Source organism: Rhinoraja longicauda, chromosome 4 (assembly GCF_053455715.1).
Source record: "Rhinoraja longicauda isolate Sanriku21f chromosome 4, sRhiLon1.1, whole genome shotgun sequence".
NCBI classification, from domain to species: domain Eukaryota; kingdom Metazoa; phylum Chordata; class Chondrichthyes; order Rajiformes; family Arhynchobatidae; genus Rhinoraja; species Rhinoraja longicauda.
In genome coordinates, this window is record NC_135956.1 from 85566756 (window position 1) to 85593336 (window position 26581).

The following is a 26581-nucleotide window of genomic DNA, read 5'->3' on the forward strand; positions in this document are numbered from 1 at the left end:
ACAATGGGTGCAGGAGACAATAGACAATAGGTGCAGCTTTTTAAGCTGACATCCCCTATCGTGGTGCCCATCAGCAGTGTCTCGAACTTCCCTCCACAAATAGTCCCCCTCTGGCCCATCCTTCTCTCTCCCTGTCTCCACCTCTCTCAGCCAGTCCCAGCTCAGCCTTCTCTCTTCCACACCCCCTCAGACCCTTCGAGCCTGCACCGCCATTCAATATGATCACGGCTGATCATCCAACTCAGTATCCTGTACCTGCCTTCTCTCCATACCCCCTGATCCCTTTAGCCACAAGGGCCACATCGAACTCCCTCTTAAATATAGCCAATGAACTGGCCTCAACTACCTTCTGTGGCAGAGAATTCCACAGATTCACCACTCTCTGTGTGAAAAAAAACTTTCTCATCTCGGTCCTAAAAGACTTCCCCCTTATCCTTAAACTGTGACCCCTTGTTATGGACTTCCCCAACATCGGGAACAATTTTCCTGCATCTAGCCTGACCAACCCCTTAAGAATTTTGTACGTTTCTATAAGATCCCCCCTCAATCTTCTAAATTCCAGCGAGTACAAGCCGAGTCTATCCAGTCTTTCTTCATATGAAAATCCTGCCATCCCAGGAATCAATCTGGTGAACCTTCTCTGTACTCCCTCTATGGCAAGAATGTCTTTCCTCAGATTAGGAGACCAAAACTGTATGCAATACTCCAGGTGTGGTCTCACCAATGCGTGGGTTTTCTCCGAGATCTTCGGTTTCCTCCCACACTCCAAAGACGTACAGGTATGTAGGTTAATTGGCCGGGTAAATGTAAAAATTGTCCCTAGTGGGTGTAGGATAGTGTTAATGTGCGGGGATCGCTGGGCGGCACGGACTTGGTGGGCCGAAAAGGCCTGTTTCCGGCTGTATATATATATGATATGATATGATAACAACAACACAACCTCCAAATAGGCTCTGAACTATATAGTATAAGAAAATAACTGCAGATGCTGCTACAAATCGAAGGTATTTATTCACAAAATGCTGGAGTAACTCAGCGGGTCAGGCAGCATCTCAGGAGAGAAGGAATGGGTGACGTTTCGGGTCGAGACCCTTCATCAGTCTGAAGAAGGGTCTCGACCTGAAACGTCACCCATTCCTTCTGAACTATATAGACTTGGGGGAATTATTTTTGACTTTGCACAGTGAAATATTCTTGTCTTGATTCTTTTAGATTTTTTTTAGATTTAGAGATACAGGCCCTTCGGCCCACCGGGTCCGTGCCGCCCAGCGATCCCTGCACATTAACACTATCCTACACCCACTAGGGACAATTTTTACATTTGCCCAGCCAATTAACCTACATACCTGTACGTCTTTGGGGTGTGGGAGGAAACCGAAGATCTCGGAGAAAACCCACGCAGGTCACGGGGAGAACGTACAAACTCCGTACAGACGGCGCCCGCAGTCAGGATCGAACCTGAGTCTCCGGCGCTGCATTCGCTGTAAGGCAGCAACTCTACCGCTGCGCCACCGTGCTGCCTTGTCTCTTGATCTTGGTTGGCATGGGCAGGTTGGTGCAAAGGGCCTGTTTCAATGCTGTATGACTCTATGACCCTAAATTTTATACATCTCTATAAAGTTAACCATTCAGCCTCTTGCGCTCCAAGGAATAAAGTCTTAGCCTTCCCAACCGGCAGCGCGGTGGCGCAGCGGTAGAATTGCTGCCCGAGTGCGCCGGAGACCCGGGTTCGATCCCGACTACGGGTGCTGCCTGTACGGAGTTTGTACGTTCTCCCCGTGACCTGCGTGGCTTTTCTCCAGGTGCTTCAGTTTCCTCCCACACTTCAAAGGCGTACAGGTTTGTAGGTTAATTGGCTTTGGTAAAACTGGGAACTGTCCCTGGAGTGTGTAGGATAGTGTTAGTGTGCGGGGATCGCTGGGCGGCACGGACTCGGTGGGCTGGAGGGCCTGTTTCCATGCTGTACAACGAGATCTGGGTGTCCTAGTGCATCAGTCACTGAAAGGAAGCATGCAGGTACAGCAGGCAGTGAAGAAAGCCAATGGAATGTTGGCCTTCATAACAAGAGGAGTTGAGTATAGGAGCAAAGAGGTCCTTCTGCAGTTGTACAGGGCCCTAGTGAGACCGCACCTGGAGTACTGTGTGCAGGTTTGGTCTCCAAATTTGAGGAAGGATATTCTTGCTATTGAGGGCGTGCAGCGTAGGTTTACTAGGTTAATTCCCGGAATGGCGGGACTGTCGTATGTTGAAAGACTGGAGCGAAAGTTTTTCCTCGTCTCAGTTCTAAATGGCCTACCCCTTATTCTTAAACTGTGGGCCCTTGTTTTGGACTCCTCCAACATTGGGAACATGTTTCCAGCCTCTAACGTGTCCAACCCCTTAATAATCTAATACGTTTCGATAAGATCTCCTCTCATCCTTCTAAATTCCAGTGTATACAAGCCTAGTCGCTCCAGTCTTTCAACATATGACAGTCCCGCCATTCCGGGAATTAACCTAGTAAACCTATGCTGCACGCCCTCAATAGCAAGAATATCCTTCCTCAAATTTGGAGACCAAAACTGCACACAGTACTCCAGGTGCGGTCTCACTAGGCCCTGTACAACTGCAGAAGGACCTCTTTGCTCCTTTGATCATTGACTTGGGAATAACAAGCAAAATCATAGTATTGTAAAGCACAGAAACTTTCCACCCCTCTCATCCATGCAAACCCTAGTAATACCATTTACCTGCAGGAGGCCTATAATCCTCTCTGCCTTTCCTATCCAAATGCCTTTATGCATTGTAATTGTATCTGTCTCTACCATCTTCCCTCCACCTAGTTCCAGATAACCAGTGCAGGGAAACTGGTGTGTGTTTTCACCAGTGTGTGCTGGAGAAAGTACCCCTCCAATCTCCTTTACATTTTTCCCTCTTGCCTTAGAGTTGGTACTCATCTACCCTGGGAAAAAAACCCTCTGATTAACTCTTCTATCTGTCTTTCATAATTTTATAAAACCCAATAACTTGATCAGCCACGATCACAATTGAATGGCGGTGCTGGCTCGAAGGGCCAAATGGCCTCCTCCTGCACCTATTGTCTATTGTCTATAACGTCTCCCCTCAGCTTTGTGAGTATAAAACCAGCCTATCTAAGATAAGGAGAGCACTCCATTCCAGGCATCACCCTGGTGAATCTCTACTCCATTCTTTCTGTTGCTATCATCTCCTGCAGTGTGGTGTCCAGAACTATGCATCCTACTCTGGTAGTTAGAGCCATACAGCACATAAACAGACCCTTGGGGCCAACTCCTTGGATAGAGTGGATGTGGTGAGCAAGGTTCCACTAGTGGGAGAGTCTAGAACTAGAGGGATATCTTTCATTTATTTGTTATCATTTGCTTTTTGGAAATCTTTCATTTGTTTGAATGTACCTTCCATATCTCTCCTATCCTCCGCTCCTGACTCTCAGTGTAAAGAAGGTTCTCGACCCAAAACGTCACCCATTCCTTTGTCCAGGACTAGAGGTCATAGCTTCAGAATTAAAGGACGTTCTTCGGGGAAGGAGATGAGGAACAATTTCTTTGGTCCGAGAGTGGTGAATCTCTGGAATTCTATGCCACCGAAGGCTGTGGAGGCAAAGCCCGTGAATATATTTAAGGCAGAGATAGATAGATTCTTGATTTGTATGGATGTCAGAGGTTATGGGGAGAAGGCAGGAGAATGGGGTTAGGAGGGAGAGATAGATCAGCCATGATTGAATGGCGGTGTAGACTTGATGGGCCTAATTCTGCTCAAATCACATGATCTTATGAACTCGTCCATGCCAACCAAGATGCCCTTCTACACTAGTCCCATATGACCACCTTTCCGATCTATGTATCTGTCCAAATCACTATCAAATGTGGTTATTGTACCTGCGTCAACCATTTCCTTTGCCTACCTGTTCCGTCGCCCTCCTTTTGAAAAGGTTGTCCCTCAGGTTCATATTGAATCCGTCCACTCTCACTTTAAACCCATCTTTGCCAGCTATTGATTCTCCACTCCTTGAGTCACGTAGTCATACAGAGTCACACTTGCAAGTTTAAATCTATCTCCTAGGGAGGGAGGGGGGGGGGGGGGGGGGGGAGGGGAGGAGGGGGGGGGGGGGGGAGGGGAGGAGGGGGGATAAGGGGGGTTGACGGGGATGGAGTGAGGGGGGGAGGGGAAGGGGAGAATTCCACACCTTCACCACTCTCTGACTGAAAAAGTTCTTCCTCATCTCCGTTCTAAATGGCCTACCCCTTATTCTTAAACTGTGGCCCCTTGTTCTGGACTCCCCCAACTTTGGGAACATGTTTCCTGCCTCTAATGTGTCCAATCCCTAATTATCTTATATGTTTCAATAAGATCCCCCCTCATCCTTTCTGCTTCCTGCAGGATCCAGAACTGCTTTACTCACGGTAGACAGAGGGTGGTGTGGAAGGACGATATTCTGGCTAAAGATCAATCATCAGTGGTGTCCACACGAATCCCCTGGTGTTCATTGTGACATCGGACTTCAAGGGAAATCTGGATGGGGTTGATTTGCAAGGTGGCAGATGCCACAGGACGCCACTGCTGGGATCAAGTGTATCCCTGGGCAATAGACAATAGGTGCAGGAGGAGGCCATTCGGCCCTTCGAGCCAGCACCGCCATTCAATGTGATCATGGCAGATCATTCTCAATCAGTACCCCGTTCCTGTCTTCTCCCCATACCCCCTGACTCCGCTATCCTTAAGAGCTCTATCCAGCTCTCTCTTGAATGCATTCAGAGAATTGGCCTCCACTGCCTTCTGAGGCAGAGATTCCACAGATTCACAACTCTCTGACTGAAAAAGTTTTTCCTCATCTCCGTTCTAAATGGCCTACCCCTTATTCTTAAACTGTGGCCCCCTGGTTCTGGACTCCCCCAACATTGGGAACATGTTTCCTGCCTCTAGCGTGTCCAATCCCTTAATAATCTTATATGTTTCAATAATATCCCCTCTCATCTTTCTAAATTCCAGCGTATGCAAGCCCAGTCGCTCCAGTCTTTCAACATACGACAGTCCCGCCATTCCGGGAATTAACCTCGTGAACCTACGCTGCACTCCCTCAATAGCAAGAATATCCTTCCTCAAATTTGGAGACCAAAACTGCACACAGTCCTCCAGGTGCGGTCTCACCAGGGCCCAATTAACTGCGACTTGCTCAGTCTAAGAGGATTTGACGGGGCAGAATTCTTTTGGGTGTGATTGTTGATCCAAGGAGATCCTACTGGGCTGTCTATTGAGAAAGTGATGTAATGGTTGAAGAGCATTTTAGAAATTGTGACCACAACTCCATGTGTTTTGAGATTATCCAGGACATTGGGGGAAGGTACTTAATTGGGGCAGATTGCAGATTGCAATGTCATTAGGCAAGAGCTAGGGGGGGGTGTAGATTGGGAGCAGAAAATAGACACAAAATGCTGGAGTAACTCAAGGGGACAGGTAGCATCTCAGCTCTAGATGGGGAGCAGTTGTCTTTAGGTAAGTCCTCAGCTGACATGTGCAAGTTGTTTAACGGCCAGCTGTTCAAAGTGTAGGATCAGCATGTTTTAATAAGGAGGAGAGATGTGGACTGCAAGGGAAGGGAATCCTGGATGACCAAAGGAGGTTGTAAACTTGGTCAGGAAGTGTGGGTGAGGTTTAAGAAGGTGGCATCCGACATGGCTTATATAAAACGATTAGAAGGGCAATAAGGGGCGATGAAATGTTATTGGCGAGTCGGAGTAAGGAAAATCCCGAGGCTTTTTTATACATCTGTTAAAAATAAGAGGGTGACCAGGGAGAAGGTTGGAATGCTCGAGGGTTATAGAGGGAATCTATGCTTGGAGTTGCAGGATGCGGGTGAGGTGCAAAATGAATACTTCGCATCTGTATTCATCATGAAAAGGACTTGGAGGACAGTGCGATCTGACAATAGACAATAGGTGCAGGGGTAGGCCATTCGGCCCTTCGAGCCAGCACCGCCATTCAATGTGATCATGGCTGATCATTCTCAATCAGTACCCCGTTCCTGTCTTCTCCCCATACCCCCTGACTCCGTTATCCTTAAGAGCTCTATCTAGCTCTCTCATGAATGCATTCAGAGAATTGGCCTCCACTGTCTTCTGAGGCAGAGAATTCCACAAATTCACAACTCTCTGACTGAAAAGGTTTTTCCTCCTCTCAGTTCTAAATGGCCTACTCCTTACTCTTTGACTGCGGAGTTCCACAAGACTCCATCCTAGGCCCCATTCTCTTCTCTCTGTACATGCTCCCCCTCGGCAAAATCATTCAAAGGCACGGCATTTCTTTCCACTGCTATGCCGATGACACACAGCTTTACCTCCCCTGAAACCCAACAACCGGTCAAATTTAATCAGCCCCTCTTATACTGCCTTGAGGACATAAAATGTTGGATGGCACAGAACTTCCTCCAATTAAACGAGAGCAAGTCTGAGGTCATCCTATTCGGCCCTCCCGACTCCATCAAAACGATAACAGGCAGTCTTGGAAGCCTATCCTGCCTAGTCAAACCGCATGTCAAAAACCTCGGCGTGATATTTGACTCTGCATTAAAGTTTGACAAGCAAGTCAACGCTGTGGTAAAAGCCAGCTTCTTCCAGCTTCGTACCATAGCTAAAATCAAACCATTTCTCCAATTTGACAACCTTGAAAAAAATCATCCACCCATTCATCTCCTCCCGCCTAGACTACTGCAACTCCCTATACACTGGGATCAGCCAATCATCCCTGTCCCGCCTGCAACTGGTCCAAAACGCCGCAGCGAGACTCCTGACGGGTACCCGTAAAAGGGACCACATCACGCCGATTCTGGCCTCTCTCCACTGGCTCCCTGTACGGTACAGAATCAACTTCAAGCTCCTCCTATTCACATATAAAGCCCTAAATGGACATTCCCCCCACTACATCAAAAATCTTCTAACCCCCCCTCTCTAACTCCAGGTCCCCTCAGGTCGGCCGACTTGGGGCCACTCACTATCCGCGGTCTAGGCTTAAGCTCAGGGGGTGACCGCACTTTTGCGGTTGCAGCTCCTAGACTGTGGAACAGCATCCCTCTCCCCATCAGAACTGCCCCCTCCATCCACTCCTTTAAGTCCAGGGCTCAAAAACCTATTTCTACTCCCTAGCGTTTGAGGCCCTCTGAGGGGGCGCTGTGAACTGTTTATGTATGTGCTGTTATGTTTGTGTGCCATTGTATGTTCGTTTCTTTGTACCTGAACTGATGTACAGCACTTTGGTCAACGTGGGTTGTTTTTAAATGTGCTATACAAATAAAATTGACTTGACTTGACTTGACATGACATGACATCCGGAGGCTGCAACGAATCGTTCGCACAGCTGAGAAGGTTGTTGGCTGCAACCTTCCCCCCATTAACGAACTGTACACTGCAAGGGCCAGGAAGCGAGCAGGCAAGATCATCTCTGACCCCTCTCACCCTGGCCACAAAATCTTCGAAGCACTTCCCTCTGGAAGGCGACTCCCGACTGTCAAAGCAACCACAGCCAGTGTGGGAGGAAACCGAAGATCTCGGAGAAAACCCACGCAGGTCACGGGGAGAACGTACAAACGCCGTACAGACGGTGCCCCGTAGTCAGGATCGAACCTGAGTCTCCGGTGCTGCATTCGCTGTAAGCAGCAACTCTACCGCTGCGCCACCGTGCCGGTAGTTACTCCAGCATTCTGTGTTTATCTAAGATAGTCACAAAATGCTGGTGTAACTCAGCGGGACATGCAGCATCTCTGGATAGTGTGTTTATCTTCAGGGCCTAAGAGTTTATGTCTTCACCTGCCACCTTCGGGCAGCATATTTCAGATTCCAACCTCTGCCAAAAAAAATCGCCATTTACTGTCCTAAACTGCTTAAACCCATGCCCCCTGAATTTTAACATCTCTTCTACCATTGGGGAAAAAAATAATACCATGGGTTGCTATTACATTTCCCCTCTCACTTATCTATACACTAAAAGTCTTGTTTGTTTGTTTGTTTGTTCCTGAACTACAGCCAAAATGGTACACGGTAGCGTGACAATTTTAGGCCCACCTTACTCACCGTCGTCCCTTTGGTGCTGATGGAAGAAGTTTCATTGAAATTGATGTTATATTTTTAAGTTATTCACATTTTAAAGTTTAAATCTATCTCCTAGGGAGGGAGGGAGGGGGTGAGCATAAGGGTGGGTTGAGGGGGATGGAATGGGGGGGGGGGGGGAGAAGGAACGAGGAGGAGGGGAGAGGGAGGGTGGAGGGGTGAGAGGAGGGGAGGGAGGCGGAAGTAGGTAGGGAGCGAGGGGGGAGGAGGGAGAGGTGGAGGGGGAGGAGGGAGAGGTGGAGGGGGTGGGGGGGAGGGAGGAGTGGGGGTGGAGGGGGGAGGGGGGGCAGTGGGGGAGGAGAGGGTGCTGCACCAATGCAGGAGAGGTTTGGGCCCAACAGGTCCACTTGGTCTAGTACTCTCTAATTCCTGATTTCCCCAATCCTGGGGAAAAGACTCTGCATTCACGTTACTTGACCCTTGTGATTTTATACACCTCTATAAAATTACACCTTCATCTCCGATGCTCCAAGGAACTTGCAGGTTGAAATCCCTTTCGAAGCAGAGCTTTTTTTCCCCCATATTTTGCCCTTTGAAACAGAATGGGCAATAATATGTTTTTTGAAGATACTACTTCTTCTACTAAAAGATATCTTGAGAAGATACTTCTAAACATTATGTCTTATCCCTGCCATAAATCCACAAGGAAGAGGGGGATTAATTTTGGTTGATTGATAGAACTAAAGATGTATTTTCCACTACAATTGAATGGCTGTGAATGAAGTTCATTTTGTAAGGGAAATTACTTGTCTTGGGATGGTCATCAAGATATGTAATTTCGATAAGATCCCCTCTCATCCTTCTAAATTCCAGTGTATACATGGAATACATGGAATTATCTTGGGAATAAACTTTTTTTCTTTGCTGAGGTGAACCGCCATTGATCTCACTGAGAAATTAAGCTTTACCCTTTGTAAATCCTACTCGTAGAGCCAGAAACAACTTTGTCTAGTTCAATTACGATAAGGTCAGTAACATAATTAAACCGAGACTTATCCTCATTCTGTCAAAATTGGTACATCCGCATAGGGATGGAAATTAAATTTAGCAGACAGCAGTGCAATAAGATTGAGATTTGATTTGTTTGTATCAGAAGTAGGACAATGTCAGGGCAAGGGAACCTTCCTGATACTCTTCATGTAACAAATACACTCATTCCAGATGATGAGACTAGAATCCATCAGTTTTTCATATCATTAGTCCACTTTAAATTGCAGTCACCGAAATATGCAGTTATAATTTGCGCAATTGAATTACATTAGCAATAATTATACTTGAATGTTTTGCAAGCAGTTAAAAAATGTGCAGCCAAGGGAAATATTGAAGTATTTTTAATCAAGGGGTGATTTCACAAAATATAGCCAGATAATGTTCAAATTAAATTTGAGAATAAACGGGACTGTCATATGTTGAAAGACTGGAGCGACTAGGCTTGTATACACTGGAATTTTGAAGGGTGAGAGGGGATCTTATCGAAACGTATAAGATTATTAAGGGGTTGGACACGTTAGAGACAGGAAACATGTTCCCAATGTTGGGGGAGTCCAGAACAAGGGGCCACAGTTTAAGAATAAGGGGTAGGCCATTTAGAACGGAGATGAGGAAAAGCTTTTTCAGTCAGAGAGTTGTGAATCTGTGGAATTCTCTGCCTCAGAAGGCAGTGGAAGCCAATTCTCTGAATGCATTCAAGAGAGAGCTCTTAAGGATAGCGGAGTCAGGGGGTATGGGGAGAAGGCAGGAACGGGGTACTGATTGAGAATGATCAGCCATGATCATATTGAATGGCGGGGCTGGCTCGAAGGGCTGAATGGCCTCCTCCTGCACCTATTGTCTAGTGTCTGTTGTCTATATGCCCTAAATGGACATTCCCCCCCCTACATCAAAAATCTTCTAACCCCCCTCTCTAACTCCAGGTCCCTCAGGTCGGCCGACTTGGGGCTACTCACTATCCCGCGGTCTAGGCTTAAGCTCAGGGGTGACCGCGCTTTTGCGGTTGCAGCTCCTAGACTGTGGAACAGCATCCCTCTCCCCATCAGAACTGCCCCCTCCATCGACTCCTTTAAGTCCAGGCTCAAAACCTATTTCTACTCCCTAGCGTTTGAGGCTCATTGAGGAGGCGCTGTGAACCGTTTGCGTACTACTGTATGTTTCATTTTTTTTCCTTAGTACCTAATCAGATGTTTTTAAATGTGCTATACAAATAAAATTGACTTGACTTGACTTGACTTGACTATAAATCCAGTTTCATTAAACCCATTGAAGTGGCCTGTAAATATCAAAGACAACAAATGTATCATATTCTCATATGATAAGGGAATTATCTCATTGAAGTTTGATGAGTTTGCCTCTGTGCTTGCACTGGCAAAGGAACCTGTCAGCTTAGAATTGTTTTGGGATACATGATTCTCCACCCTTATAGACCTGACAGCTGATTATTTACAAATAGTGTGCTATTTATTGCAATGGATACATCTTAGAGTCAGAGTTATACAGCAAAAGATATGGGCCAAATGAAGGCAGGTGGGACTAGTGCAGATGAGGCATCTTAGTCGGCACGGGCAAGTTGGGCCGAAGGGCCTGTTTCCGTGCTGTATGACTCTGTGACTCTAAGATGCTTCCATTGCTATAAATGGCTTAATGTCTGCAAATGAATTTGGAATTTAGAAGGATGAGAGGGGATCTTATCGAAACATATAAGATTATTAAGGGGTCGGACACGTTAGAGGCAGGAAACATGTTCCCAATGTTGTCAGATATATAGGGATGGAGATTCATGTGTCTGAAACCAGTTCTAAATTGATAACTTACTTTGCCAGTCCAAACACAGAGGCAAACTCATCAGACAGCAATGAGATAAATGGCTTGTTCTTTATTGAGATGGTTGGTTGAAGGATAAACTATCATCAGATATCCTTCGAATGGTTCCCTGGAGGGTGTGGGGAGCAAGGTAGTGAAAGAATATATTTTGTGATGGGGAAGAGTCTGTGTTAAAAGATATGTGCCGTGTAAGTTAGCGAAACTGTGTTTTCCTGTGCAGCACTGTTCTATGTTCAATGTTAACTTTGATGTTCAGTGGGACACTCTGTGGTAATTTAGTGCTATTTGGCACCTCAAAGCGATCAGGTGGTATCCATGATTCAGGTCGGACTCAGTTTTGTAAAGAGGATTTTGTGACAATAGACAATAGGTGCAGGAGTAGGCCATTCGGCCCTTCGAGCCAGCACCGCCATTCAATGTGATCATGGCTGATCATTCTCAATCAGTACCCCGTTCCTGCCTTCTCCCCATACCCCCTGACTCCGCTATCCTTAAGAGCTCTATCTAGCTCTCTCTTGAATGCATTCAGAGACTTGGCCTCCTCTGCCTTCTGAGGCAGTGAATTCCACAGATTTACAACTCTCTGACTGAAAAGGTTTTTCCTCATCTCCGTTCTAAATGGCCTACCCCTTATTCTTAAACTGTGGCCCCTGGTTCTGGACTCCCCCAACATTGGGAATGTTTCCTGCCTCTAACGTGTCCAACCCCTTAATAATCTTATACGTTTCGATAAGATTCCCTCTCATCCTTCTAAATTCCAGTGTATACAAGCCTAGTCGCTCCAGTCTTTCGACATACGACAGTCCCGCCATTCCGGGAATTAACCTAGTAAACCTACGCTGCACGCCCTCAATAGCAAGAATATCCTTCCTCAAATTTGGAGACCAAAACTGCACACAGTACTCCAGGTGCGGTCTCACTAGGGCCCTGTACAGCTGCAGCAAACGTCCATTAACTTGTTGTATGTGAGACAGAATGTAGGAAACTACACTTGGCGAGCCTCATGCCAAATCATCGAGATTTCCAAATAGGCGGTTAATGGATTATATCACTGTTTAACTAGATGCAAGAAAAGTGTTCCCCGTGTTGGGGGAGTCCAGAACCAGGGGTCACAGTTTGAGAATAAGGGGTAGACCATTTAGGACTGCGATGAGGAAAAACCTTTTCAGCCAGAGAATTGTGAATCCGTGGAATTCTCTGCCACAGAAGGCAGTGGAGGCCAATTAACTGGATGTATTCAAGAGAGAGTTAGATATAGCTCTATTAGGGCTAATGGAATCAAGGGGTATTGGGAGAAGGCAGGAACAGGGTACTGATTCTGGATGATCAGCCATGATCACATTGAATGGTGGTGCCGGCTCGAAGGGCCGAATGGCCTCCTCCTGCACCTTCTTTCTATGTTTCCGGTTCTACTGTGTTGTAAAAAAGAACTGGGTCCATGCCCAACAGGTAGATCATGAGGCTCATGTGCACAACTGAGCACAATGGTACCGATATTTTCATCCTGCCTCAGTTACTGATTTCTACAGGTCAGACAAAAACAGGATCAAATAATCAATTGCTGTCGTGTTGATTAAGCATAAATTCTGACCAGGAAGTGGGTTAGTTCTGGAAGAGGCAGCATAATGTCAGGGGTGCGGAACGATTTTTCTGGTGACCACCGTAGTAACTCTTCAGAATTTTTCAAGTGCTTTCTACCTTGTGTAAGTAACATTGGGCTTTTGAAGTATCAGCGATGAAATTCATTACTCCAGATCCGTGGGCAATCTTTGTTCTTCAGCGCGTTCCTTCCAACTATGTGACATTGTCCAATGGGTTTAGGCCTTGGGATACTTACCACAGGTATAGACCGCAGGGGCATAGAAAGTTCCCCAATGTGCAACATCCTACAGGAGTGGTGTACAACTGAACTGTCCGCCATATCTAAACCACCAAGAAGATGGAGAAAGGTAAAATACTTTATCTTGCTGCTGCTCAGCCTCCTCGTAGAAGGCCCTCAAGACAAATCCTCAGCACTCCCAGGATGGCAACATGCTCACTCCAATATGTTCTAAATGCCCACCCATTGTGAGCAATTTTGGGCACCATATGTGCTGGCTCTGGAGAGGGTCCAGAGGAGGTTTAAATTTTTAATTTTTTAAAGCATATGTACAAATAATAATAAACGACAAACTGGTTATAGAGTTCTTACATAGCTTCAATTTTTAAATTTTTAAAGAAAAAATAAAGATGAAAAGAGACTGAAAAAAAAGACTATAAACTAATAGAGAGAAAGCAAAGAAAAAAGAGAGTTACAAACATAAAGATTATGGGGATAGATCCGGGAGTTAGTGAGTATAGTTGTACATCCAACCCTAAACTCAAGTTTTAACTTTAGTTTTAAATTTTAGTTTTGTGACAAACCCATTGACTTTTTTAAAAATTCAATAAATGGAGACCATATTTTTAAAAAATAGATCTGGTTTGTCAATTAAGGCAAACCTTATTTTTTCCAAATGCAAAGTCTCGGTCATTTCCGTAATCCACATTTTAATTGTGGGGGTTACTGTTTTTTTCCAAAATTTAAGTATTAATTTTTCCGCAGTTATTAAACTGTAGCCATGAAAGCGTCTCTGACTTTGAGTAAAGTTTGTAATGTGTTCTGATAATCCTAAAATTGTTAATTTTGGATCTAAATCCAGTTGGTTATCGATAACTTTGGAAATGATTTTTAAAATATCGATCCAAAAATTTTGCATATTTGTACAAGTCACAAAAGTGTGAGTTAAATTGGCTTCTTGAAATTGACATTTATCACAAATAGGGGAGATACTTGGGAAGATCCTGTTTAATTTTGTCTTCGAATAATGTAGTCTGTGTAATATTTTAAATTGTATTAATGTGTGTCTAGTGTTTAACGAGCATTGATGTATGTGTTGTAAACATTCGTCCCATATGTCTTGCATTATGGGTTGAGCCAATTCGTCCTCCCATGCTCGTCTATATGATTCTGATGACGGAATGTCGGTATCTAAAAGAGTATTATAAATATAAGATATTAATTTAATTTATTCACAAAATGCTGGAGTAACTCAGCAGGTCAGGCAGCATCTCGGGAGACAATAGACAATAGACTATAGACAATAGGTGCAGGAGTAGGCCATTCAGCCCTTCAAGCCAGCACCGCCATTCAATGCGATCATGGCTGATCACTCTCAATCAGTACCCCGTTCCTGCCTTCTTCCCATACCCCCTCACTCCGCTATCCTTAAGAGCTCTATCCAGCTCTCTCTTGAAAGCATCCAACGAACTGGCCTCCCATTCCTTCTCTCCTGAGATGCTGCCTGACCTGCTGAGTTACTCCAGCATTTTGTGAATAAATCGATTTGTACCAGCATCTGCAGTTATTTTCTTATACAACTGGCCTCCACTGCCTTCTGAGGCAGAGAATTCCACACCTTCACCACTCTCTGACTGAAAAAGTTCTTCCTCATCTCGGGAGAGAAGGAATGGGTGACATTTCGGGTCGAGACCCTTCTTCAGTCTGAAGAAGAGTCTCGACCCGAAACGTCACCCATTCCTTCTCTCCCGAGATGCTGCCTGACCTGCTGAGTTACTCCAGCATTTTGTGAATAAATCAATTTGTACCAGCATCTGCAGTTATTTTCTTATACTAAGATATTAATTTATTTGTATTGTAGTGACGGTTCAAGCATTCATCAAGAATTCCTGGGACTCTAAATCTATATTCTTGCGTATGTGATTTTACATAATCTCTGAGTTGTAAACTCTGAGTTGTAAAAAAAATATTAGCATGTAATCCATACTTCTGTTGTAATTCCTGAAAAGAGAGAAAAGTTCCCTTATGATAGAGGTCTCCCACCATTTTAATTCCATAACTTTTCCATTGAATGAATCCTCTATCTGAGACAGACGGTTTGAAAGAAGGGTTATTTGTAATGGGTAGGAAGAAAGGTGAATTACTCAATTTTAAAGTGAGTTTTAATTGTTTCCAAATACGGATAACACTATGTATAATCGGGTTTCCTCCGTATGTTTTTTTATTCAAAGTTATTGGGGCGAATAAGATCGCACCAATGTCAAATGGTAAGCAATCCTCCTTCTCCAACTTTAACCAATCTGGTAGCCGATCAATGTCGTCCAGCCAGAAGGTTATATTTTTAATATTAACCGCCCAGTAATAAAATAGGAAGTTTGGTAAAGCGAATCCTCCATTAGTTTTAGACTTGCATAAACCAGAGGAGGTTTACAAGAATGATTTACAAGAATGATCCCAGGAATGAGTAACATAGAAAAATAGGTGCAGGAGGAGGCCATTTGGCCCTTCGAGTAGGTTAACCTATGATGAGCGTTTGTCAGCACTGGGCCTGTACTCGCTGGAGTTTAGAAGAATGAGGAGGGACCCCATTGGAACATATACAGAATAGTGAAAGGCTTGGATAGAGTGGATGTGGAGAGGATGGGAGAATCACTCGTGGGAGAGTCTCGGACACGAGGTCATAGCCTCAGAATTAAAACACGTTCTTTTAAGAAGGAGATGAGAGAAAAAATGTCTTTTGTCAGGGGGGTGGTGAATCGGTGGAATTCTTTGCCACAGGCAGCTGTGGAGACCAAATCAATCGATAGTTTTCAGGCAGAGATAGACACATTCTTGATTAGTGCGGGTGTCAGGCGTTATGGGGAGAAGGCAGGAGAATGGAGTTGAGCGCAGCGGTAGAGTTGCTGCTTTACAGCGAATGCAGCGCCGGAGACTCAGGTTCGATCCTGACTACGGGTGCTGCACTGTAAGGAGTTTGTACGTTCTCCCCGTGACCTGCGTGGGTTTTCTCCGAGATCTTCGGTTTCCTCCCACACTCCAAAGACGTACAGGTATGTAGGTTAATTGGCTGGGTAAATGTAAAAATTGTCCCTAGTGGGTGTAGGATAGTGTTAATGTACGGGGATCACTGGGCGGCACGGACTTGGTGGGCCGAAAAGGCCTGTTTCCGGCTTTATATATATGATATGATATGATATGATATGAGAGGGAAAGATAGATCAGCCATGATTGAATGGCGGAGTAGACTTGATGGGCCGAATGGCCTAATTCTGCTCCTATCACTTATGACCTTATGCCTCGGGACACTGCAGGTATCCCCTGTCTATAGTGCACAAAGAGCTATGTCCACCTCATACTGACGTTTTGCTGCTTAACAAAAATACCCACTGCACACGTACATAAGTAATGTTATAAGATCTCTGACAACAGCAGGTGGAATTGATAACACAAACATTTTTCAAGTCTTTAGAGACCATAGTGCTTACACAAGTGCCCAGAGTCTCCCTATGGCATTTCCAAGTGCTCTGGTGGCTCTCTGTGGAGGGGCTAGGAAACCCAAACCGAGAACAAGAAGTGTCATAGTCTGCCAGATTCAGACCTTGTTTTAAATTAACACTGGCCACCTGAGCACCTCAATAGACAATAGACAATAGGTGCAGGAGTAGGTCATTCGGCCCTTCGAGCCAGCACCACCATTCAATAGACAATAGACAATAGACAATAGGTGCAGGAGGAGGCCATTCGGCCCTTCGAGCCAGCACCGCCATTCAATAGACAATAGACAATAGACAATAGGTGCAGGAGTAGGCCATTCGGCCCTTCGTGCCAGCGCCGCCATTCAATGTGATCATGGCTGATCATTCTCAATCAGTACCCCGTTCCTGCCTTCTCCCCATACCCCCTGACTCCGCTATCCTTAAGAGCTCTATCTAGCTCTCTCTTGAATGCATTCAGAGAATTGGCCTCCACTGCCTTCTGAGGCAGAGAATTCCACAGATTCACAACTCTCTGACTGAAAAAGTTTTTCCTCACCTCCGTTCTAAATGGCCTACCCCTTACTCTTAAACTGTGGCCCCTGGTTCTGGACTCCCCCAACATTGAGAACATGTGAGCTGCCCAAATGAAATATGAGGCGCTGTTCCTCCAATTTGTGTTGGGCTTCACTCTGACAGTGGAGGAGGCCCAGGCCAGAAAGGTCAGTATGGGAATGGGAATGGGAGTTAAAGTGTGTAGCAGCCGGCAGATCGTGTAGATCTAGGCGGACTGAGTGGAGGTGTTCAACGAAATGATTGCCGAGCCTGCCCTTGGTCTCACCGATATATAGGAGTCCACACCTGGAATAGATGAGGTCGGATGAGGTGCAAGTGAACCCCTGCCTCACCTGAAAGGGGTGTTGGGGTCCTTGGACGGAGTCAAGGGGAGAAGGTATTATTTGTGTCAGAGATTAAGCTGGAGCTCTGGGATTCAGGATAACATATTAGGTGACTGTTTTCTGCACCCCTGTCAAGTTTCTAAGATGATTAAACACCATTTCCATTCAATTCCAGATGCAGAAGGTAAAACGTTCATTATCATTCAGGACAAAAAGTCTGAGGAGCAAAAGTGCAGAGAACTTCTTCCAGTGGGCAAGCAGTGAGACAAAACTGCAGGTGGAGTTACTGCCAGGAATCAGTTCCAGCACTGGACAGCTCCCAGTTTTGAAAATTCAAGCATCCACCCCAACCAAAACCCAGAGGCAGTTTGAAGATGGCACGCACATCTTCATGGAGTACGTTTTCAAGAAACCAACTTTCTGTGACACCTGCCACCATATGATTGTCGGTAAGCATCCGGGTGCAAGAATGATAATGATCTCCTGAAACTACAGAGTTGTATTTCGGATGAATAATTGTAGTTGAGAAATAGACCCATCTTTCAAAGACTTTGGAGAGTGGGAGGAAACCGAAAATCTCGGAGAAAACCCGTGCAGGTCCCGGGGGGGGGGGAACGTACAAACTCCGTATAGACAAGCACCCGTAATCAGAATGGAACTTGGGTCTCTGACGCTGTAAGGAGTCTTTGGGAGTGGGAGAGTCTCGGACGAGAGACCATAGCCTCAGAATAAGACATACATATCTTTAGAAACGAGACGAAGAGGAGTTTCTTCAGGCAGACGGTGGTGAATCTGTGGAATTCATTGCCACAGACGGCTGTGGAAGCCAAGTAAATGGATAATTTTTTGGCGGAGATAGATAGATCCTTGATTAGTACGGGTATCAGGGATTATGGGTAGAAGGCAGGAGAATGGGGTTGGGAGAGAATGATAGATCAGCCATGATTGAATGGCGGAGTAGACTCGATGGGCCGAATGGCCTAATTCTGCTCCTAGAACTTGTGTGCTTTAATGCATAAAGAATAGAATACATAGATAACATTTCATTTTGTGAAGGGGTTATCGATGGCCAGCACAGACCTAGCAGGCTGATGGACCTGTTTCCACGGCTGTATCTCTAAACTAGAGATAAGCTAAATGAAACATTTGTATGTGCAAAAATTATGAGGCTACAGAATATACTTCAGATTTAGTTACTGAAACTGGGAATGTTAACAGCTCAATTGTTTACAAAAGGACAAAAAGTCTAAAGCATTTGAAGGCATGACCACATGGGAATAGGCCTACGGGTGACATAGAAATGAAACAGAGTGAAAATTGGTCTCCTTCTGCATTTTATTTTCATTTTTATTCAAGTAAGTCATAGAGTCATAGAGTCTCAGTCATCGAATGATACAGTGTGGAAACAGGCCCTTTGGCCCAACTTGCCCACACCGGCCAACATGTCCCAGCTACATGCCCGCAATTGGTCCATATCCCTCCAATCCTGTCCTATCCATGGACCATTCTAATTGTTTCTTAAATGTTGGGATAGTCCCTCCTCTGGCAGCTTGTTCCATACACCCACCACCCTTTATGTTAAATGTTACCCTGCTAATTCCTATTAAATCTTTTCCCCTTCACCTTAAACCTATGTCCTCTGATCCTCGATTTGCCTACTCTGGGCAAGAAACTCTGTGCATCTACCCAATCTGTTTCTCTCATTATTTTATACACCTCAATAAGATCACCCCTCATCCTCCTGCGCTCCAAGGACTAGAGTACAGGTCTACTCAACCTCTCCCTATAGCTCAAACCCTCTAGACCTGGCAACATCCTCATAAATCTTCTCTGTACCCTTTCCAGCTGGACAACATCTTTCCTACAACATGGTGCCCAGAACTGAACACAATACTCTAAATGCGGCCTCACCCAATGTCTTATATAACTGCAACATGACAATAGACAATAGACAATAGACAATAGGTGCAGGAGGAGGCCATTCGGCCCTTCGTGCCAGCACCGCCATTCAATGTGATCATGGCTGATCATTCTCAATCAGTACCCCGTTCCTGCCTTCTCCCCATACTCCTTGACTCCGCTATCCTTAAGAGCTCTATCTAGCTCTCTCTTGAATGCATTCAGAGAATTGGCCTCCACTGTCTTCTGAGGCAGAGAATTCCACAGATTCACAACTCTCTGACTGAAAAAGCTTTTCCTCATCTCAGTTCTAAATGGCCTACCCCTTATTCTTAAACTGTGGCCCCTTGTTCTGGATTCCCCCAACATTGGGAACATGTTTCCTGCCTCTAACGTGTCCAACCCCTTAATAATCTTATACGTTTCGATAAGATCTCCTCTCATCCTTCTAAATTCCAGTGTATACAAGCCTAGTCGCTCCAGTCTTTCAACATATGATAGTCCCGCCATTCCGGGAATTAACCTAGTAAACCTACGCTGCACGCCCTCAATAGCAAGAATATCCTTCCTCAAATCTGGAGACCAAAACTGCACACAGTACTCCAGGTGCGGTCTCACTAGGGCCTTGTACAACTGCAGAAGGACCTCTTTGCTCCCATACTCAACTCCTCTTGTTATGAAGGCCAACATTCCATTGGCTTTCTTCACTGCCTGCTGTACCTGCATGCTTCCTTTCAGTGACTGATGCACTAGGACACCCAGATCTCGTTGTACCTCCCAACTACGATACTCAGTTGTAAGATGCACTTGGGCGTTGGCGAGACAACGATCACGCTCCCAAGATAACTCATTTGTAATCTATTTCCAATCGTGCGAAAGGGTTGAGGATAAGATTAATTTGATAAGTTAAATGAACTTTGTTTGTTCACGTCTCTTGTTCTAACTGACCGCGAGGGAATCATTGACCAGTGATGCGTATGCATTTAACAGGCACCAAAGCCAAACTTGGTCTGCGTTGCAAAGCTTGTAAAATGACCATCCATCACAAATGCATTGATGCCGTTGAGCCGTACCGATGCAATGGCAAACTGGTAAGCTACATGGAGTATTTTATATGGTTACCATTGAAACACATCCAACGATAGGTTCTGGGACTAATCCTTGAGGGCTGATTGGGGTTTAAAATTCAAATGAAGAAAGACTGGATAGACTCGGCTTGTACTCGCTGGAATTTAGAAGATTGAGGGGGGATCTTATAGAAACTTACAAAATTCTTAAGGGGTTGGACAGGCTAGATGCAGGAAGATTGTTCCCGATGTTGGGGAAGTCCAGAACAAGGGGTCACAGTTTAAGGATAAGGGGGAAGTCTTTTAGGACCGAGATGAGAAAGTTTTTTTTCACACAGAGAGTGGTGAATCTGTGGAATTCTCTGCCACAGAAGGTAGTTGAGGCCAGTTCATTGGCTATATTTAAGAGGGAGTTAGATGTGGCCCTTGTGGCTAAAGGGATCAGGGGGTATGGAGAGAAGGCAGGTACGGGATACTGAGTTGGATGATCAGCCATGATCATATTGAATGGCGGTGCAGGCTCGAAGGGCCGAATGGCCTACTCCTGCACCTACTTTCTATGTTTCTATGTTTCTATGATTGGAGTTTAAAATTCATAAAGTTGCTGTCATCATGAAATATCTTGAAGTGATAATTTTTTCTTATGGAGCAGAATGGTAAATATTTAAATATAATGTGCCAGTAAATATTTAAATATTTAAATATGTAAATATTTAAATATTTAAATATGTAAATATTTAAATATTTAAATATGTAAATATTTGTGATGGCCTTCCATCACAGTGAGGAAGTGACTGGAGGAGACTCACTGTGATGGATGTTTCTTTTTGTATGATTGTGTGTGTTATTGCTTATTTTTATTGCTCTTATTGTTGGACTTTGGGTAATCTTTCATGTCACTGCACATTTATGTGTGTGTGACAAATAAACTTGACTTGACTTGACTTGAGTTGCGTTGTCATTATCTTGAAGAGGGACCCCCTCCTCACCTAAATATTATCTCTCCGACTCCATGCCACGATTCTAGCTGCCCTATCCTGGCATGGGAAGTGGGTAAAGAGGTCAATCGGTACTAAACCACCTTTTATTTTGCGACCGGGGCAAATCTATCTGTCCACAATAGACAATAGACAATAGACAATAGGTGCAGGAGGAGGCCATTCGGCCCTTCGAGCCAGCACCGCCATTCAATGTGATCATGGCTGATCATTCTCAATCAGTACCCCGTTCCTGCCTTCTCCCCATACCCCCTGTCTCCGCTATCCTTAAGAGCTCTACCCAGCTCTCTCTTGAAAGCATTCAGAGAATTGGTCTCCACTGCCTTCTGAGGCGGAGAATTCCACAGATCCACAACTCTCTGACTGAAAAAGTTTTTCCTCATCTCAGTTCTAAATGGCCTACCCCTTATTCTTAAACTGTGGCCCCTTGTTCTGGACTCCCCCAACATTGGGAACATGTTTCCTGCCTCTAACGTGTCCAACCCCTTAATAATCTTCGATAAGATCTCCTCTCAACCTTCTAAATTCCAGTGTATAGAAGCCTAGTTTCAGAAAGAAAACTGCAGGTGCAGGTTTAAATCGAAATGTAGACACAAAATGTTGGAGTAACTCAGCTGGGTCAGGCAGCATCTCTGGAGAGAGGGGATGGGGTGACGTTTCGGGTCGAGACCCTTCTTCAGACTGATGTCAGGGGAGGCGGGTGGGATAAAAGAAAGGATGTAGGAGATTGGAAGGCTAGTGGAAGCACTGGGAAGGGGGAGGGGCAGTTTACACCCCAGCAGTATGAACATTGACTTCTCCAACTTCAGATCGACCCTTGGAAGAAGGGTCTCGACCCGAAACGTCGCCCATTCCTTCTCTCCCGAGATGCTGCCTGACCTGCTGAGTTACTCCAGCATTTTGTGAATAATCACCTTTGATTTGTACCAGCATCTTCAGTTATTTTCTTACATTACTCAGATCATTCCTCTGTCCCTCTCTTTCCCCTCCCCCTTCCCAGTTCTGATGCGGAGGGACTTTTCAGGTGGACGAACTTTAAGGAAGAATTCTGTAAATTTATTCTGACAATATTTAAGATAATTTTAGGGTTAGGTTTATTAATATTGTCCCGTGTACTGGGGTACAGTGAAAAGCTTTGATTTGCATGTTATTCAATCAAATCAGATGATACTATACGTAAATACAATCACGCCAAACTCGTACAATAGGTAGAGCAAAGGAAAATATAGAGTGCAGAATATACACCGATCAGCCAAAACATTATGACCACTGACAGGTAAAGTGAATAACATTGATTATCTTGTTACAATGGCACCTGTCAAGGGGTGGGATATATTAGGCAGCAAATGAACAGTCAGTTCTTGAAGTTGATGTGTTGGATGCAGGAGAAATGGGCAGGAGTAAAGACCTGAGCGACTTGGACAAGGGCCAAATTGTTATGGCCAGACGACTGGGTCAGAGCATCTCTGAAACGGCAAGGCTTGTGGGGTGCTCCCGGTCAGCAGTGGTGAGTACCGACCGACAGTGGTCCGAGGAGGGACAAACCACAAACCGGCGACAGGGTGTTGGGCGCCCAAGGCTCATCGATGCGCGAGGGCAACAAAGGCTATCCCGTCTGGTCCGAACCGACAGAAGGTCGACTGTGGCACAAGTCACAGAAAATTTTAATGGTGGTCACGGGAGGAATGTGTCACAATACACAGTGCGTTTAGAACTGAGATGAGGAAAAACTTTTTCAGTCAGAGAGTTGTGAATCTGTGAAATTCTCTGCCTCAGAAGGCAGTGGAGGCCAATTCTCTGAATGCATTCAAGAGAGAGCTGGATAGAGCTCTTAAGGATAGCGGAGTCAGGGGGTATGGGGAGAAGGCAGGAACGGGGTACTGATTGAGAATGATCAGCCATGATCACATTGAATGGCGGTGCTGGCTCGAAGGGCCGAATGGCCTCCTCCTGCACCTGTTGTCTATTGTCTATTGTCTATTGACCCTTAGTCAGGATTGAACCCGGGTCTCTGGCACTGCAAGGCAGCAATTCTAGCACTGCACCACTGTGCCTAATCCAGCTTAATCTTCCGGGATCGGCTCAACATGAGGGACTTTATCAAATCCATGCAGACAACATCCATTGCCCCAGCCTCATCAATCATCTTTGTCACCTCCATGAAAAACCGTAATCAAGTTTGAAAGACATGACCTGGTGAGGAAGCAGCTCATAATGTCACTGATGGTTTTACAACCATAACCAGCAACGTCTGAACTTGGTCATTGTCTCCCAGATGATTATTTTGCTGTAAATAATCAATTGATGTTTCTGGAAGGCTTGGAATATGCATTCAAGAAACTGGAGGCACTGGTTTCTGATGGCATCTTGACTTGAGACTGTGCAGGTCATTAGATATTTTTCTACTTTTAAATCCTTTGCTGCATTGGAAGAGTTTGATAACAATCTGTTCTCTTTCTTTTTCATTCCTACTAACGGAAAACCTAAGCAGTTCTTCCGTAAGCTTAAATATATAAAATATGAATTCTGCATGGGTCATGAAAAAAAATCTTCTTCTTGCCCGTGGCGTGCACAGCCTAAAGTTGTAGGCCAAGGGTAGACATCCGGGCCAGGGCAGCAGCAGTTGCTGGGTGGATGGCCTTGATGCCACCAGGGAGAAGCCTCAGTGAGCAGCCGTCATTCACGATGTGTGGGATGGTCTGGTTTGGATATCCGCAGTCGCAAGCAGGGCTGTCTGTCTGCCATCCCCCACTCGTGCAGGTGATGGGCTGTTCTTGCGTGGATGGTGCAGGAACTGCCCATCACCTGCTTGCCTACATGGACGTTGTCTGCATGGATTTGATAAAGTCCCTCATGGTAAAAGCTGATCTCGGAAGATTAAGCTGGATTAGGCACAGTGGTGCAGTGCTAGAACTGTCCAGAGACCGGGTTCAATCCCGACTAAGGGTCAATCCTATCTGTACAGAGTCTGTACTTTCTCCCTGTGACAGCCTTGGCTCCTGAGATGAGGTGTTTCACTCTTGCACATCAAGATGGCCTGTTTCTTCTGGCAAACATTGTTTACCCCCCCCCCCCCCATCCCCAACTGTTGTGGATGGATCCCCCACCCATGTCTCCATTGTGTCCTGCCGTTCTGTTCTCTCTTCCTTTCCCCAGATGGAACAAGGATAGTGTTCCCCTGGTTCTCATCTTTCACCCCACCAGCCTCTGCATCCACGAAAAAATAAAACTGAATCAAGGAAGTAAGTGTCGGCTGCTATAGCCTTATCGAACTGTTCATGGATGTATTCAATGATACGGCCATTACTGCCGTCTTTTGTTGGGAATCCCACAGGATCCAGCACTTTTGGGAGAAGAAATTTGCCCTCCTCGTAGTCCTGTTTGCTTACCCCATATTCTCACGCTGCTGGATCTCTCCATTATTGGGGAATTTTTTTGGTATTCCTGGTTCTATCCCCAATCCGTCAGAAGATGAATGGAGAGATCGACACATAGAGCTGGCGTAGTTCAGCGGGTCAGACAGCATCTCTGGAGAAAATGAAACAGGTGAGGTTTAGGGTCGAGATCCTTCTTCAGACTGAGAGTCAGGGGAAAGGGATACGAGAGAGATAGCCAGTGACATAGAGAGACGTGGAACAGACGAATGCAAAAGAAAGTCACGATAATAAAGGAAGAGGGCCATTGTTAGCAGTGTGCTGGGTGAAAACGGACACTGAGACTCAAGACGACTTTGAAGCTGGTACGATTTGGGTGTGGGGGGGGGGGGGGGGGGGGAGGGATGGAGAGAGAGGGGATGCAAGGGTTACTTGAAGTTGGATAATTAATATTCATACCGCTGGGTTGTAAGGTGAACAAGTGAAATATAAGAGGCTTTTATTCACAAAATGCTGGAGTAACTCAGCAGGTCAGGCAGCATCTCGGGAGAGAAGGAATGGGTGACGTTTCGGGTCGAGACCCTTCTTCTGAAGAAGGGTCTTCTGAAGAAGGGTCTCGACCCGAAACGTCACCCATTCCTTCTCTCCCGAGATGCTGCCTGACCTGCTGAGTTACTCCAGCATTTTGTGAATAAATCGATTTGTACCAGCATCTGCAGTTATTTTCTTATAAATATAAGAGGCTGTTCCTCCAATTTGTGTTTGGCCTCACACCTGACAGTAGAGAAGGCCCAAGACAGAAAGGTCAGTGTGGGAATGGGAAAGGGAGTTCAAGTGTTTGGCAACCGGGAGATCAGGTAGGGTCCAGGCAGACTGAGAATGTGCGTTTATATCAGCTACTTTACGTTAAGAAAACAGTAGAGAAGACAGGAACCGGGTACTGATTGTGAATGATCAGCCATGATCACATTGAATGGCGGTGCTGGCTCGAAGGGCCGAATGGCCTCCTCCTGCACCTATTGTCTATAACAGGACAATGAGGGAACACTCTGCTTTTCAAGGTGTACCACAGTTTCCTCTAAACAACCAAATTAATCTCTCCCCCTTCCTAGTTCTCCGACCAGTCTGACTGTCCCCCGATTAAATTTTATCTCTGTATGCTTCGTTGTCGCCTTCTCCTAGCTACACGCAGGTAGACACAAAATGCTGGAGTAACTCAGCGGGTCAGGCAGCATCTCGGGAGAGAAGGAATTGGTGGCGTTTCGGGTCGAGACCCTTCTTCAGACTGATGTCGGGGGAGGGGGCGGGACAAAGATGGGATGTAGACGGAGACAGGAAGACTAGTGGGAGAACTGGGAAGGGGGAGGGGATAGAAAGGGAAAGTAGGGACTATCTGAAGTTAGAGAAGTCAATGTTCTACCCAAACAAAATGTGAGGTTGTAGCGAGTCTGATAGCGGATGGGTGTTGCAGACGAAGTTTATTGCATGATCCAAAAACTCCGTGACAATCGCAACACTCAAACTGTAGACAACTACCTAACGTCTTACCTAACTGGAGTTCAACGCTAGACTGTCTATCTCTCCCGCGCTGGCACACCTGGTGACCTCGCTAGCCAATCCGAGGGTTCGAACTCTCCCAGCCAATCCCTATGTCCCTACAAGGTGCTGTTCCTCCAATTTGCGCTGGGCCTCACTCTGACAATGGAGGAGGCCCATGACAGAAAGGTCAGACTGGGAGTGGGAGGGGGGGTTTGAAGTGCTGAGCCACCGGGAGATCAGGTTGGTTGAGGCGGACTGAATGATCTATTCCACATTTTTCTTTGGCGTCTCGTTTTCACACCTTATCCTTCCTTATCTCTGTGTCTCCCTCTCCCCGACTCTCAGTCTGAGGAAGGGCCTCGACCCATTCCTTCTCTCCGGAGACGCTGCCTGTCCCGCTGAGTTACTCCAGCATTTTGTGTCGGCCTTTGGTGTAAACCAGCATCTGCGGTTCCTTCCTACACAAATAACCATGATGTCAGTTGAGCATCTTGAACAAACACCGACATATCTGATGACTTGCTTCACAGAACGCCACAGGAGATCCTCTTTTCCCCTGTGGCTACCAAACTGTACAAC

General features: G+C 45.7%; 1 protein-coding gene across 1 annotated transcript in view; it reads left to right on the forward strand.

Moving 5' to 3' along the window:
- Positions 1 to 26581, forward strand: part of stac (SH3 and cysteine rich domain) — an 80667-nt gene that overhangs the window by 15711 nt on the left and 38375 nt on the right. The window contains exons 2-3 of the mRNA XM_078398451.1: positions 17301 to 17574; positions 20015 to 20115. Coding sequence (XP_078254577.1) covers positions 17301 to 17574; positions 20015 to 20115 — 375 coding nt within the window. The remainder of the gene's footprint in view (positions 1 to 17300; positions 17575 to 20014; positions 20116 to 26581) is intronic.